General features: G+C 54.4%; 1 protein-coding gene across 1 annotated transcript in view; it reads left to right on the forward strand.

Moving 5' to 3' along the window:
* The first annotated feature begins 11807 nt into the window (after positions 1 to 11807).
* Muc5b (mucin 5B, oligomeric mucus/gel-forming) overlaps positions 11808 to 16666 on the forward strand; it is a 46526-nt gene continuing 41667 nt past the window's right edge. The window contains exons 1-9 of the mRNA XM_033764042.1: positions 11808 to 11915; positions 13609 to 13680; positions 13978 to 14049; positions 14305 to 14566; positions 14648 to 14762; positions 14879 to 14969; positions 15068 to 15174; positions 16099 to 16300; positions 16617 to 16666. The exon at positions 16617 to 16666 is cut by the window's right edge and continues 10 nt beyond it. Coding sequence (XP_033619933.1) covers positions 11846 to 11915; positions 13609 to 13680; positions 13978 to 14049; positions 14305 to 14566; positions 14648 to 14762; positions 14879 to 14969; positions 15068 to 15174; positions 16099 to 16300; positions 16617 to 16666 — 1041 coding nt within the window. The 5' untranslated portion in view covers positions 11808 to 11845. The remainder of the gene's footprint in view (positions 11916 to 13608; positions 13681 to 13977; positions 14050 to 14304; positions 14567 to 14647; positions 14763 to 14878; positions 14970 to 15067; positions 15175 to 16098; positions 16301 to 16616) is intronic.

A 16666-nucleotide genomic window follows, 5' to 3' on the forward strand; every position in this document is an offset into this window, starting at 1 on the left:
TGTTTGTACGGGGCCCTCCCTCCCCAGAGGCACACAGCTTGGGGTTCTGCAGTGACATTTCGAGGTGCCATGTGCTAGGCCCCATCCGTAGGCTGGAGGTCAGGGCACAGCTGTCCAGCCCCCCAGATGCCTGGGCCACATGAGGCCCTGACCCTGTGTGGCAGCCCTTAGGTTCTGCTGGGTGCCTGGCTGACCCCACTGTCCTCAGCTTGCCAAGGCCCTGATCCATGCTGCCCCAGGAGCGGATCAGGTGTCCCTGTGAGCTACCTCTTCCTCCCTGGTGACTAATCCTCCACCCCCTGGGCACTTGTTCCTGCCACCGTGTCCTTCCCTGCCTGGAACACGGCATGGCAGGAATTAACCCTCCGGCACGTCCCCAGGGGGGAGAGGCTGCCCTCCCGCCCTGGCCGCAGCCTGGCGGATTTCGCAAGTCATGGACTCTGGAGAATGCGAGCTGCTGCAGCCCCCACCCTTGGGGCTCAAGGGGGCGGAACGACCTGTCACCCGTCACCCAGGGAGCAGGAAGGGCAAGGCAGGGCCGCCCTGGGGAGACCACCCTTCTGGGGCTCTCACTTGGCACTAAAGGGTGGAGCGCACAGATTCACCCCAGCTCTGACCCAAGGGATTCTTGGCTGGAGGCCTGCGCTGGGCACGGGGCTCTGGGGTCACTCTGGGAGGCAGGAGAGGGGACCTGTCTAAGGGTTGCAGGGCAGGGGGAAGCTGGGGGAGTCCCCAGCAGGACATGGGGTCTGCTTCTCCAGACCAAGGTGGGACTCTCAGGACGAAGGCAAAGGGACAGGGACAGGGCGGAGGCCCTGAGATGGGCACCCACAGAGGAGACCACTGGGCAGGGTCTCTTTCCAGAGAACACATGTCGGCAATCCTGGTGACTGAGGCGTGGCCTGTGGGAGCTGTTCGTAAGCACCTGGATCTGTCGTCCAGAGGATGGGGCAGGGAGGAGCCTACAGGCTGTGCCCCCATGGCAGGAACCACTCCTCCCCTTCTCCACATTCACCATCCTTGTCACGGTGACTTGATTTACCTGCTGGCGACTGCCCTGCCCTGCACTAACCACCCGCCTCCTGCCCCAGCACAGCTCCCTGATGAGAGCTCCCCCTGCCGTGCCCCACGTCTCCGTGCCTGAGTCCCCAGGCAGCCCTGGCTTGGGCAGTGTGGGGTCCTCAGGTAGGGTCTGGAAGCCAGCCCTCTATTCACTCCATAGTCCTTCCCAAGCTGGGCCATGTCCCAGTGTGGGTGACTGGCAGGGCCAGAAAGGAAGTGTCAGCACTGTGCCTGGGCCTGTGTCCCTGGGAGAGATGGGCTCTGTGGTGGGAGCTTTGCCTCCCTTCCTGGGCATGCAGAGGACTAGAAAGTGTGCCCTGGCCAGGCCTGGTGCTCCTTTGGCCCTGAGACCAGGTAGGTGGGCTTGGCAGGGATGGGGCCAGCAGGGCCTGGGTGTGGATGCCCGGCAGTTTTGGTGCCAGGCACCTCTGTCAGCAATGGGCCACCGGGATGGGTGGCCTCTGCTACCTCAGCCCTTCTGCAAATCCTGCGGTACTGAGTCAACACTGGGTTTCCTGGAGGGAAGGGAGGGCCTGTTTGCCTGCTGACACTTGGCACCTCTGTCCCGGGACAGGACACTGCACCCTCTTTGTTTGCTCTCCTGAGGGCTGTCTAATCCTGAGCAAACGTGGTGGCCTCCATGCACACCTTCCCCATGTCCTGTGGAGACTCCACCAGACCCAGGCCTCATCTTAGGGTGCAGGGCAGGGAGGAGAGGGGACAAGGCACCCAGAACCCAGGACCATCTGGGACTCCATGCACCTGCCCCAGGGCCAGGCCACATCATGGTCCTGTACTCTGCTGCCAGAGACAACACCCCTCCCCACCTGAGTCCCTCTCCTCCTTTCACTCACCCAAACTCACCTCCATGAATTGAGGCCAGCAGCGGCCCCTGTCCGATCTCCCACTGGTCAGCTCTTCAAATCACAGCCAGCACCCATCCTTCTAGGGACCTTTGTCAATTTATAAAGTTGCAGAAATAGAACAAAGAGCCCGGGTGCTTTCTATTTGATTCACCCTTGCACACTGTTCGGTGTGAGTCACTGTTCACGTTTGCTCTTGCTCTGCACCCACATAGTTTTCAAATCACTGGTGTTTTACAACCACGCCCCTTTGACCCCAGATATGAGTGTGTGTCCTGGTGTCAAACCCAGAGAGCACATTGCCATGGCACTGCAGCCCCACACCCAGCTGCACCTGTCACAGCTGCTCACTTTCTACCCCAGTAGATGCAGGCTCACAGGCCACAGGAGTCCTCTTTTTAGTCTCCTCCCACCTGGACTCTGTCTTTTGACCTTGGCCTTGTGAGGAGTGTGGTGGGTTACGCTGGGATGCACACTTCGGCGGAACTCAGCATAGCCATCTTTCCCAGCTCCTCGTGTCTGGAGGCACGTGATGCCAGGTGCCCACCTTTCTGGCTTGGTTCAGGGCTTCTCCACTGGGCGGGCACTACTCCCTGGGGAACTAGAAAGGACCTCCTGGAGGTGCTGGGCCAAGAGCTCTCATGCCCTCAGTCTGCCCACAGCGACTACTCAGAGTGTCCACCAGGTTTCCTTGTTATCCTGCTGTCAGAGGGCTTACTCTTCTCTCCCATTTATTTATTTATTGCTTTTTCATTTTATCTCAGTATAGATCCATCAACTTCTATTTTCAGAATGGATCTTTTAAAGGTAAAAATAATACAGCAAAAGAAAAAGCCATCTTCAAAAGAGAGAAAGGTTAGAGGGCATTTCAACCCACTTTTGTGTCACCCCCAGGGCGTGGTCAGTTTGGTTTCCCCTCACAGTACCAGTAGGTCAGAGGAGGTGGAGGAGGCCAGCCTTGCAAATCCCATGCCATGGTCCTGACCCAAGTGGTGGGCATTTGGAGCACTTACACAAAGCACCATCTGTCTTGCTGAACTTGAAACTCAAGCAGTGAGTGCACTGCTTGGAACAGTTTCACCTCCTACAGACCCACAGCATCCTGGGATGAGAAGTAATAGGTGGAGATATCCAACAGACCATCAATGGCCTAGACAGGGTAAGAGTTGGAAAATCAGGACATCCATGAACATCCCCTTGTACACAGGGGACTATAGAAAGCTGCAGTCATGCCCAGGCAAGATCACATTTCTGGCTGGTCAGATGAGCCAATCTCAGTGTCAAAAGATGGGAAATCTGGAGAGGTGTCTAGTGTTAGAGGAAACCTGTCAGAACAGGAGTGGTAATCAAGGTGAAAGAAGAGTCTTCAGTAGCCCATGAGAAAAGGAATTTCTGGAAAACAAGTCTGAAAACATCTAAAAAGCAATGGACTTCAGTCAAGCATGGTGATGTATGCCTGCAATGCTAGTACTTGGGAATCTGAGGCAGCAGGATCATGAGCCCAAGGCCAGCCTGGGCAATTTAGTAAGACCCTATCTATAGAAAGAAGAAAGAAAGAAAGAAAGAAAGAAAGAAAGAAAGAAAAGTATTGATCACTACAGTCTTCAACAATAAAAAAGAAAGGGAAAAGAGCAGCAAATGCTAAAGAAGGGACAGAATCCAGCTTCCAGGCTACCATATTGTAATAGTCACATCCAGATTTTCAACAAAATAGTACAAGGCTTATAAAGAAGCAAAACAACATAGCTCATTTAAAGGAATAAGATAAACCATAGACAAAGACTGAAAGCAGCTATTATGAACACAAAGGCACACAAAGCCAGAGGACATCAGTTTAAACAGAACACGTGCAAAGTGAAAGGTTTAAAACAGAAAAAGAACCAAAAAGAAATTGTAGAGCTGATAATTATGACAACTGAAACAAAAAAATCCCTGAAGGGGCTCAGAGTCATACATGTGTAGGCAGGGAAAGATGGTGAACATGAAAGGGTATTAAATTATCTTCTCCGGAGAGGAGAAAGAAGAAATAACTGAAGAGCCGGGCGTGGTGGCACACACCTGTAATCCCAGCACTTGGGAGGCTGAGGCAGGAGGATCGTTGTGCGTTTGAGACCAGCCTGGGCTACATAGTGAGTTCCAGGTCAGTCTTAACTACATAGTGAGACCCTACAGCCCAGGGAGTTATGGCACACTGTCAGGGAAGTCTTCATATCACAGGAAGAGTCTCAGAGCAGAAAAGGGGAAGAGAAATTACTCAAAGAAATAACATCCTAAATTTGATAAAAGACATGAATTTACAAATCCAAGAAGGTCAGCAAACTCCCTGCAGGATAAACTTAAAAGGTCCACTATACTCAAACTGACTATTATAATCAAACTGTTGAAAGATAAAAACAAAGAAAAACCATGAAAGCACCAAAATAAAAGTGACTTGTCATGTTCAAGGGCTCCTCAGTAAGATCAGCAATGGATTTACCATCAGAAACAGGAGGCCAGAAAAGTAGTGGGAGATGTGTAAAAAGTGTCAATAGAAATAGCTGTCAACCAATATTTCTATATCAGACAAAACTGTCCTGCAAAAATTTGGGAGAAATGAAGACATTTTAAGATATATAAAACCAGAAGGGTCTGTTGCCACTGGGTTTTCCCTGGAAGAAGTGCTAAAGATGTCCTTCAGGTCAAAATGAAGGAACTCAGAGCTGCATGAAGGACTAAATCTAGTGAGATGAACTATACCTTAGTTCATGAACTAAATTCTTTCCATTATTTTAATCACAAACTGAATTGGACAAGAACCAAGTCAAATTTGATGGTTAGGTTCATTGTTGACCTTATGGGGAAATTCGATTTGTCTAGTTCAGTTTGTGACCAGAATCATGGAGAGCATTGAGTTCATGAACCAAGATATCACTGTACATGGACAAATGTGAAATCTGGTACTCTTGTTATTTGGTTGTAATTTCACTTTTATAATTTGTGACATCAGGAACATGGAGGTAAGTGAGCTGCATAGAAGCAATTTTTATGTGCAACTGCAGCTCAGTTGATATCAATTAATATTAGATCCTATAACTTCAGAATGTTGTATGTAGTTCCCATAGTAAAAACAAAGAAGACTCCTGTAGAATATATACAAAAGAAAATGAGAAATAAATGAAATTGGTCACTTCAAAAATTCATCTAAACACAGATGACTCTAATGGAGGGAATGAGGAACAGAAAGACTAGAAGAAAACATGGCAAAATGGCAGAGGTGATCCAGTCTTGTCAGTAATCACTTTAAATGTACATGGGTTTAAACTCCACTGAAAGGGTAGCAACTGGAAGAATAGGTTGAGATCCTTGCCCAGTCTAATGAAATGCTGTCTAGAAGAGACTCCAGTTCGAACTAAAGATGCAAATAGATTGCAAGTGAAAGGATAGGAGAAGATACTCCATGCTAATCCTAACCAAAGGAGACTTGGATGACCATATACAAAATAGAACAATTTACACAAAGGAAGTTAGCCAGAGACAAAGACAAACACTAGGCATCTACAGAAGGGGCAGTCCAACAAGAAGCTATAGCAACTAGAAACAGATCTGCACCAAACAACAGAGCTTCAAAATGCATGAAGCCGGCATTGACAGAACTAAGGTGAGATGGACAGTTCTATATTCACCTGAGACTTTAACATTAACTTGCAATAACAAAATGAGGCAGAAGATCAGTAAGGACACAGAGGACTTAAAAGACACCATGTGCCAATTTAACCTAAATGTACACACACAGGACACTTTACCAAACAACACATCACACATGTTCCTCAGGCACACACAGGACATTCTCCAGGATGGACTATATAATAGGAACCAAAGAAGAGTGTTAACATAATTTTTTTCCAGTACTGGGGATCGAACTCAGGACCTCGTGCTTGTGAGGCAGAGCCAGGCACACTGAGCTAAGTCCCCGGCCCCTCAACAAATTTTAGAAGACTAAAATCCAAATTGGAAGAGGATCAAGGGATAGAGGGAGGGGAAGGGAATGGGAATTAAAAAGAACTAAGCAGTGTCATGTACCTGCACCAACTCCCCATGATAAATGTGATCATTATGTACTGTAAACATGACTAATACAATTTTTATAATTTAAGAAAATTTGAACCACCAAATGATTAAAAAAGACTGAAATATAAAGTGTTTTTTAACCAAAAAGGGATGGAGCTACAAATCAATAACAGAAGGAAAACTAACATTCACAAATCCATGAAAGTTAAATATCATACTCCTAAGCACCCAGAAGGTCAAACAAGAAACCACAAGGGAAACTAGTCCATGCCTAAAGCTGAATGAACACAAAGACACAACACGTTAAATCATGTAAGATTACACAAAGGCAGGAGTAAGAAGGAAATTTATACCTGCAAATGCCTACATTAGAAAAGAAAAAAAGATCTCAAACCAATAACCTGACTGCACCTTAAGGAACTAGCAAAAGAAGAGCAAACTAAACTTAAAGCTGGAAACGAGGAGGGTATAATAGAGGTCAGAGCAGCAATAATAAAACCGAATAGAAGAGCAGATAGGGAAAGTGATGGAAAGTGAAGTTGGTTCTTTGAAAAGACCAAGAAAATTGACAAACCTTTGGCTAGGTTGGCTAAGAAAAATAGAGAATTACTAAAATTAGAAATAAACAGGACATTATCACTAACTTTACAGAAATAAAAACGATCATAAGAGAATACTATAAGCAAGTATACACCATCACATTTAATAACCTAGAAGAAATCACAAATTAGTAGAAAGACAATGGATCCTTAATGAAACGGACAAGTGAATAGATACATCTCATTAAATCAGAACTAACCTTCCCCCAAAACAAAATCCTAGAACACCATGTCTTTCCTGGTAAATTATAAAAACAAACTCTCCCAAAATATTGGATAAGAGGCAAGACTTCTTAGCTCACTCTTGAAGCCAGGCTTACTTCATCCCCAAGTCAAACAAAGACCCTACAGTAAGTCCCTGACTTAACGGACATTTAAGTTGCAAACTCTCACAGGAGTACTGTGTCAGATTCACCATTTTGGCTGGGTGTGGTGGCACACAAGCCTGTTGGGGGGCTGAGGCAGTAGGGTCACTGGAAGTGTTAGGCCAGTCTGGGCTACCTAGTGAGTTCTAGGCAGCCTGGAATGCATAGTGAGACCCTGTACAGTGAAAATAAAACAAAGTCCAAAATCCACCATGTATATTGGTGCAAAAACCTCTAACATACACTAGCAAACTGAAGTCGGTAGCACTTAAAAAGGACTACATGTCATGAGCAAGTAGTTTTCATTCTTGGGATGCAGGCATGGTTGAAATATGAAAATCAATTAAAGAAATATACCACATCAAAAGAACGGAGGAGGCAAATCCATGATCATCTCAATTGATTCAGAAAAAGAACTGACAAAAATTCCACATCCTTTCATGATAAAAAATAAAAGTACTCAACAAACTAGAAATAGGAGGAAAGAATCTCACATAATAAAGGACACTTATGAAGAGCCTACAGTTCTTCTCATCTTCAGAGGGAAAGACTGAAAGTGTTTCATCCAAGATCAGGAACAGAGCAATGATACATTTGCCACTTTTTATTATTTTGGTACTGGGGATTGAACTCAGGGTCTTTGTTCTGAGCTAAATCCAAGTCCTTTTTTAATTTTTTAGTTTGAGACAACTTCTCACAAGTTGCTATGTTTTCTAGGCTGGCCTTGAACTCATGATCCTCCTGCCTCCACCTTCTGAGTGTTGGGATTACAGGGTGTACCACCACACCTGGATTGGTATCTACCACTTTTGTTCAGCATAATATTGGCTGCTCTAGCCAGAGAAGTAAAAAGAAGAGATAAAGATTCCCAAGTTGAGAAGGAGGAAGATGACAAGGGCTTGTTTAAAGAACACCTTTAAAATCCCACCGAAGTGCAGTTCAAGCTAATAAAATATGTGGCAACTTGCAGTACCCTAGCAAGGAATAACCAGAAAGGGGAATTAAGAAAACAATTTCACTGAGATGGCATATTTAGGAATAAGTAACCAAGGAGGCAAAAAGCCTGTACCCTGAAAACTATAAATCACTGCTGAAAAAATGTGAAGGCCTAAAGTTGAAAATGTCCTGTGTTCATGTACTGAAGACTTAATATTGATCAGACATAATACTACTCCAAAAGATCTACAGGTCTCATGCAACCCCTATCAAAATTCTAACTTTTTTGTAGAAATAGAAAAGTCTACCCTAAAATTCACGTGGAATTTCAAGAGAACCCCGAGAAGCCAAAATCTTCTTACAAAAGAAAAACAAAGTTGGAGGGATCACACTTTCTGATTTAAAACTTAGCACGAAGCTGCAGGGCTGAACAGTGTGGTAACATCCCTGGAAAGGGCATCCAGAGGCAAGTGCTCTGTGCTCCGGAGTCTTCACTCTCTTGCTGAAGTGCTGGGAAACCAGCATCCACATGCACAAGAACAAAGTCGGACCCCTACCCCACGCCAGTTACAAAAAACGAACTCTAAATAGATCAAACACACTCACACAAGAGCTAACCCTTAAAAAGACACATTTTCAAAGATGGCAACAGCCAATTCCACAAGCTCGGAGCTGTCAAAACAGCACTTATCCACCCACAGCGCGGTATCTCTTACACCCTGTGAGACAACTGTCATCAAGAGTGGAGAACAGCCAGGTGCTGTCTCAGTCTGAGGCAACTTAGTGAGACCTTGTGTTAAAATATAAAATAAAAGGGGCTGAGGATGGAGTTCAGTGGTAGAATGTTCCTGGGTTTGATCCACAGAACTAAGGAAAAGGTAGGGAGAAAAGAAGGGAGGGAGGAGGAGCAAGAGTTCTGGAGAAGATGCAGAGGAACAGGACCCCCCGCCCCCTGTGTGCACAGCAGGTTCTCAGGCATTAAGTACAGTGAGCCGGTGAACCCCCTGGGGCCAGCAACCCCCCATGCCTAGTGTGACCCCAGAGGTGGCGACAGCAGGGACTCAGATCTGTGTCAGGTCGTGGCAGCCCTGGGGCCAGAACACCCAGCCCTTGATCTGCACTGCTTTGCAGGAGGAGGGCAAGGTGGGCTGGGCAGGGAGGGGCTGGATGATCCCTATGCTATGGCCAAGCTCTCAGTGGACAGCGGCTCTGAGCCAGGGGCTTGTGGGGAGGAGGCGGGCAGAGCCTGGGGTTGCCATGGAGGGTATACGGCGGGGCCTGGTGCCCTGGGTGGTGGGGTCTGGGTTCACTCTTGCAGGATGCGTGAGCCCACTATGGGCTCTGTGTCACCAGCAGAACAGTCTCTGTCCATGGGAACTGTATCCACCCAGGCCCTACGTGGTCCAGCATAGTCCGCTTTATTCTGCTGGCCCAGAAATTGGAGGTGGAATGAGGGACAGGGACAGGTACCCACCCAGGTCCAAGCTGCAGGACAGGTTCCTGGCACAGTGGTGGTGACGTGATCCTGTGTCCCAGGACAGCCTCGGTCCCTCCCCACGGGCCAGCTGAGTCCCTTTCTTCCCTTGCTCCTATCTCCAGCGCTTCAACTGTGACGAGGTAAACTCCCCAAGGCTGAGCAAACAGGCTGGGCGGCTGCATCCTGGAAGTCTCCACAGCGGACCCTTTGGGCAGTGGCAGTGGTCCGACTGTCCGAGGACAGGGTAGGATCTAGGGCAGGGTGTTGAGTGCCTACTGCGTGTGCTGTGCTGTGCAGGCCCTGCCCTGCCCCATGGGCGAGGAAGGAGGCTGTTGGCACCACCTGTGATTGGTCATGGAGGATGGCTGCCCGGGCACCAGGCAGGGGAGGGGAGCAGCTATCTAGGCAGCGGGCAGTGCCCACACTGGCCCCTGGGGCTGGTGCCACGCTGTTCATGAGCAGGCAGGAAGCCAGGGGAGTGGGGGCTGGTGGTGGCCCAGGGCCCAGGCAGGGTCAGGTCCGAGGGTCCTTCGAGGCCTTCCTGTGGCACTGCTGCCAGCTGGGGGTGAAAGAGAGCCATAGAGACCTAGCCCCAGGATTCTCCAACCTGGGAACTCTGGGGCTGGGGAGGGTCCAGCAGCTCAAATCCAGGCCCAGGAGGGCATGGTGGGCAGGGAGCCCGGCTGGCCAGTCCATGGCAGCCCCCAGCCCAGCCACTCTTGCGGCAGAGGCAGTACACTTGGGGTGTGGGCAGCCGCCAGCACAGTCCTCACGGTCCCTCGAAGTCATTCTTGCTGAAACAGGGACTTGGCACAACTTCCTTTCTTGGCCGTGTTGGGGCATTCAGCCCCTCCACACAGTGTGCAGCCAGCACCGCAGTCCACCTCCAGGGTCATCTCTGCCATCAGACTCCCCCCACTCCTCCCATCCTGCTGTCCTGAGCTCCTGACCACTGTGGGGCCTCATGCAGGTGGGACTGTGTGGTGCTTGTCCAGCTGTGACGGACTTGTTCATCGGAATGTCCTCCTCTTAACACCCGTGTGATGTCCACTGTAGGGCCACCTGTCTCCCCTGTGGGCTCGTAGGCAGCCTCTGTATTTTGGATGACACAGCTGAGACCTCGGGAGCCCAAGCATCTGAGTCTCTACCCGCAACTGCACTGGGCATAGAAGGGAGGATTGAAGGGTCATGTGACAGCTCTGCTTCACTCGGTGGGGTTGAACCCAGACCCTTTGCACTGAGTTACATTCCCAGCCCTTTAATTAATTAATTAACTTATTTATTTTTGAGAGTGGGTCTTGCTAAGTTACCCAGGCTGGGCTTGAACTTGCCATCCTCTTGCCTCTGCCTCCCAGAGTGTTGGGATTACAGAAGTGTGCCACCTCCTCTGGCTGATACTTAAGTTTTTGAGGACTTGCCAGACTTCCACAGTGGCTGCCCCATTTCGCATTCCCGGCTGCTCCACCTGGTGCCATCCCCATGGCTACGGAGTTCGCAAGCCTTTTTGATGGGTCCCCTTTCCTGGCAGTGCCACTCCTACCAGTTCCCTCTGAGGGGAAGGCAGGGGGTGCTCCTGTTTAAACCATCCAAGGCCTTTCCGGGGCAGCCAAAGCCTCAGGGCCAGACCCCCCTGCCCCTGGCATCTGTCCCAGGGATATTCCCACACGTGGCCCATGTGTGCCACAGCCTGCAGCCTCGCTGTGAGAACGGGCACAGGAACAGCTCAAGCTGCATTAACAGGAAGCAGTCACGGGCCACAGGGCGAATGTTCGCTGGACCGTCACTGCTGGGAAAGGCCGTCCGTGCCCCCGGAAGCCTGACCGCCAAGCTAGGGCACTTGGGGCGGGCAGCACTCCTGGGGGCCATCACCACCTCCCTGAAGCCTGTGCCTGCGTCATGGTGTCTGCCAGCTAGGCCGGGGCCTCTGGCCTGCCTTGGCCAGGGTTGTTGGGCCTCAGTTTCCCCTCGAGCTGAAACTCACAGCAGAGAGGGGACAGAGAGATCCAGAGTTTGCAGGGCCTCTGGGCTCTGAGCCTCTTCCTGGGACACCCTCCCCTCCAAGCCACACAGGCCAGCTTATGGCCCAGCACACAGCCAGCATGTCCTGGACGGGGCTGAGCAGGATCCCTGAGTCCCAGGCCAAGCAGAGACTTTGAGGAGCGAGCCGACTCGGAGGCCCCCTCCTGCCGGCTGACACCCCAGGGCTGTAAGCCTGCAGCAGCAGCCCCGCCTCAGCCAGGTGGTGCCCCGCCTCTCCCTCCCACTCAGAGACGTGCAGGGTGGGGGGGCACCTGCATCTGGTGGCATCAAATCCTTCCTCCTGGGGCCGCTTTCTGCCACAGCCCCTCCCCGAGAGCAAACACACGTGGCCGCCCCTGCGAGGCCCAGGAGTAGGCACAGGGCCAAGGTGTTCTGCTACATAAGCCCAGGCCCCTGGGGAGCAGGCGCGGAGCCCCAGTCCCTTCTCGCCCGCTGCCCGCCTTGCCAGCCCCCAGGATGGGCACCAGGAGCAGGAGCTGGGTACTGGCCTGGGCCCTCGAGGCCCTGCTTGTGGTGCGGCTGGCAGGTAAGGCTGCAGCCCCTGGCCTCGATGCTTCCTGCTGGGCTGCCTCCTCTGGGCTCTGCTGAGGGGCACAGGCCGATCCTGCTGCCCATTGTAGGCGTCCCCAACACCGCAGGCTCTGGGCTCTCGACTGTCTCACACGGGCAGTCCCGTGCCAGGGACCCAGAGGCCCAGCTTATGGGTGTCAGGGCAGGGCTTGGGCAGTGCACAGGGATAGGGTCTGGCATCTCAGAGTCTCGAGAGGCTCGGCACCAGAGAAGCTCTCTGTGGCTGAGGTCACAATTGACACTGGACCCACAGGGCCTCCCTGCAGGTGGAGCCCACTTCCAGCGGGACGGGCCGTAGCCTGATGTCTGGGCCAAGTGTGGTGGGCCATCCTGCCTCCACCAGGCATCTCAGGCCTCAGGGCTGCATGGCCCTTATGAGCAGGGTCGCAGGCTCTGGTGACTCCCAGGAAAGCCACATCTGCCCTATCCCCTGCCATGCTCACTGTTAGCAGGAAACATGTGGCTGCTGGGCCTGTCAACACTGGCAGCCTCAGCATGAGCCGGCCAGGCTGGCCTGGAGCCTGGTCACCAAAGCCACAGCTGTCCTGAGCTCTGCTCCCTGCCTAGCCCAGTCTGGATCAGTGAGGACCTAGTCTGAGACCCCTCTGTTTGTGAAGGGTGTGGTGAGGGGTGTCATCCTTGGAGTCCCTGCCTGCAGCTCAGCCTGGAGGCTGGCTTGTGGGGCTCAGCCATGTTTCCCCACTTCCAAGCTTTTCCAGACCATGTGCCTGGGCCCAGCTGCCTGAGGCCTTAGAGGGAGCGCGTCTGTCACAGCCCTGGTCAGTGGCGAGGTGGGGTTCACACAGTCACCTTGGTGTCTGCCAAACATGCTGGATGCTACAGGTGGCCCGGCTGGCCTTAGGGAGATGTGCCCGGGCTGGGGAGGCCAGTGCCAAGCCACAGTGCCCCTGAGACCTGGGATCTTGGTCAGTGTTCTCCGGGCTGGAGGAGAGGCTGAAGGCCCTAATCTGGAGGACAGAGGGAGCAGCCAGGCCTCTGGGAATCACAATCAAGTGGGGCCTGAGCGAGGAGGGATGAACGCAGTCCTGCGGTTTCCAAGTGTCAGAGGCCGGGTGGGAAAGGCAAACAGGCAGTGAGCCGCCCATGGTGCTGGGCCGGGTCCCTCATGGAGCAGTGGGCACTGCGGGGACATGGTCCTTCAGCTGTGTGGCTGGTGCTGTCTCCTTTGGGCCCTGGGGCCTGGCTGGTGGAGGAGACCACCCTGGGTGCCATCCCCCTTCTGATGCCTCCTGCTGCTCCGCCTGACTCCCAGTTCCAGCTCCAGGCTGGTTCTGATCTTGGGTTTCTGCTAAATCATTCCTGGAAACCCCCCACCTTGTCCCTCCAACAAAGCTGGCCTTTGTCCTCTGAGGGCTGGAGGGAGTGGGCTGAACCCCTGGGTGGCCCCGTTTGAGACCAGGGCTGCTTCCTGATTTCATTTTCTTCCTTGAGTGGCTGGGGCCACTGCCCTGTCCCTCATGGCTACCCCACAAGTGCAGCCCAGGAGGGAAGGTGGAGTAGCCATCAGGTCCCCTTGGGGAGGAGTCTCAGCCTCGGGCCAGAGCCTGCCACACACCTCCCGTCGTGGCAGTGGCCAGCCAGATGGCTGCCATGTCTCACCCTTGCTGACTTCCACCCTTTCCCTGCAGGGACCCAGACACCGGCAAAGCTGAGCCCAGGGAACACAGAGCCCACCGCATATGGCGCCAGGGTGGACGGTGGTACGCAGGCAGTCAGGCAGACGGTGTCACCCTGAGGCCCCCCTGGGTCTCTGCCTGGGATAATGCTGGGTGCCTGGGGATGGGGCTCCGGGGCAGAGGTGGAGCACACACCTGTGAGCTCGTGGGCTGGGCTGGGTCGGGTCGGCAGACAGGAGCACCCAGGAGGGCCCAGAAGGGATCGAGAGGACCGGACAGCCCTGTCCCGTGCCCCGATGGCCCAGGGTGGGCATGGAGAGGGTGGGCTTAGAGACGGCGACCCGAGCCGTGTCCTCAGCATGACCTTGCCCGGCCCTGCAGCCTCTCCCACATCCTCGCCTGCCCGGCGTCTGACCTTCATCCCACCCCTCGCTGTCTTCCCCAGTGTGAGCCGTAAGTAGAGGCGGCACTGCCAGCCAGGGAGGGAGTCTGTGGGCCTGGGGTGAGGCACCCATGGGCACTGGGACCCTGAGTAGGGCTGGCACCCTCCAGGTGGAATCTGCTGATCCCCTGGGGCCTGCAGCACTGGGGCGGGGTGGGGAAGGGGTTTGGGGAGTCAGGTCCTGGGGAAGCAGGGCAGGGCAGTGGGGCAGCTGGGCTCATCCAGGGGATGGGTGCCTAGCAGGGGCCCATTTCCTGGCTCCGCAGCCCTGAACCCCGCGCACACGGGCCGCGTCTGCAGCACCTGGGGCGACTTCCACTACAAGACCTTCGACGGCGCCGTCTTCCACTTCCCTGGCCTCTGCAACTACGTGTTCTCCTCGCACTGCGGCGCTGCCTACGAGGACTTCAACGTGCAGCTGCGCCGCGGGCTGGCAGGCTCCAGGCCCACCATCACCCACGTCGTGCTCAAGGCCCAGGGGCTGGTGCTGGAGCTGTCCAATGGCTCCGTCCTAGTGAATGGGCAGCGGTGAGCAGCCCAGCCTTCCTCTGGGGGTGGTGGAGGGCCCAGAGCCTGGGGCAGCATGGGCCTGACCTTGCATTCCCCTAGGGAGGACCTGCCGTACAGCCGCGCCGGGCTCCTGGTGGAGCAGAGCAGTGACTACGTGAAGGTCAGTGTCCGGCTGGTCCTGACCTTCCTGTGGAACGGAGAGGACAGTGCTCTGGTGAGGACACTGGGCCCAGGGGCCCCGAGGGGTGGGAGAGAGCCTCCAACCCCAGGGTGGGGGGCGGTGGAGCCAGGGCAGAGGCCTGAGGCTGGAGCCGCCCTATGCACCCCCAGCTGGAGCTGGACCCCAAGTTCGCCAACCAGACCTGCGGGCTGTGTGGAGACTTCAATGGCCTCCGGGACTCGGGCGAGTTCTATGTACACAGTGAGTGGGGCGGGGCTCCTTGAGAGCTGCTTTGGCAGAGTGGGCAGGCTGGGTGGGCCTCGGGGCAGGGCCTCCCACACTGTACATCCCCTGGGCAGGCACCAGGCTGAGCCCTCTTCAGTTTGGGAACCTGCAGAAGCTGGACGGTCCCATGGAGCAGTGCCAGGACCCGCTGCCCTCACCGCCTGACAACTGCACGGATGGGGTGAGCGCCCTCCCCAGGCGTGGCTGAGGTGGGGCAGGGACAGTGGCGCTGAGGCCTGAGAGACGGCCCCGAGCGGCCCAGCCCCAGAGACATGGAAGAGAGACCCTTGTACCCTGGGGTCAGGGCCAAGGAGGGCAGCAGGGCAGGAGACGCCTCTGCGGGCAGCTCCACGTTGCGCACCGGGTGAGGCACATCTACGTGTGAAGTGACTGTGTGGAGTACATGTGTGCCCGGGGCACGTGGGGAGACTGAGCGAGCAGTGCTTGAGGAGCTGGGAGGACCCCCTTCGGATGAGGCCCAGAAGCTCCAGGAGCCCCCAAACCAGCAGAATCCCTGATCCCTAAATCACAAAGGGAACTTGGGAGCTGTAGCCGCACAGTAGCCGGCTGGGTCCTGGGCAGAAGGACATTTGTCACAGGTGGCACTGAGCTTGCTGGGCCACCTAAGGACAGACGGGTACTTCTGTCTCCCACTTCTCTATGCCACGACCAGCGGTGGATCCTAAATTCACCCAGGGTCTGCACTTCCTGTGTGCTCACACATGGGAGGTGTGTCCTGGAGCTTGGGTGTGAGAGGTCAAGTCCTGGGTCACTCCCCAGGGTCAAGCGAAGCTCTGTGCCCAGCGGTTGCAGACTCAGAGTTGGGTGGTCTCCTGGGGGGATGCAAGGATGAGTGGAGATGGGTGGATGGGTTAGCATGTGGATGGGTGGGTACGTGAATATGTAGGTGGGTAGGTAGGTGGATGGATGGGTGATGGGTAGATGGGTGAGCGAATGCGTGGGTGGGTATGTAGACAGATGGATGGAAGGAAGCCTGAAGTAAAGACGGGGCTCCCAGCCTGGTCTACGAGGGGCAGGGTCCCACACGGACGTCTGGCCATTCTGCCCAGCAGTTAGAGGGTGCCTGGCCTTCCTGTGCCCCCAGGAGGACTTTTGCCGCCGCATCCTGTTTGGCCCGGCCTTCACCGAGTGCAATGGGCTGGTGGATGCCAGTGTGTACGTGGCTACTTGTGCCCAGGACCTGTGCCGCTGCCCCATGTGTCCCTGTGCCACCTTTGCTGAGTACTCCCGTCAGTGCGCCCATGGAGGGGGACGGCCACAGAACTGGAGGGGCCCCGACCTTTGCCGTGAGTGCCTGCCGGGCCTGGCCAGGGTCACACGGGGGCCTGGTGTGTGGCTAGGGAGACAGGCTCAGGAGGCCACTCAGGGGCTACAGTGAGAGTGGGTGGGGGGAGAACGTGTGGGGAGCCGAGGGCCTGGAGGTGCCAGAGGCTCCAGGCTCTGTGACAGGCACTGCCACCAAGGACTGCTGTGGCCTCAGTGAGCAGGGAGGGGCTGCAAGAGGGCCTTGGGCACCTGAGGGGTCACAGAGGCAGGGGTTGGTGTGGCCATGGCAGGGTGGGGTTTTTAGGGACCTCGGCTGCACACTGCCTCCCTCTGCAGCCCCGACGTGCGCGTCTGGCATGCGGCACCAGGAGTGCGGCTCGCCCTGC

This window comes from Fukomys damarensis, unplaced genomic scaffold (genome assembly GCF_012274545.1).
Source record: "Fukomys damarensis isolate Sample0158 unplaced genomic scaffold, DMR_v1.0_HiC HiC_scaffold_16, whole genome shotgun sequence".
Classification (NCBI taxonomy): domain Eukaryota; kingdom Metazoa; phylum Chordata; class Mammalia; order Rodentia; family Bathyergidae; genus Fukomys; species Fukomys damarensis.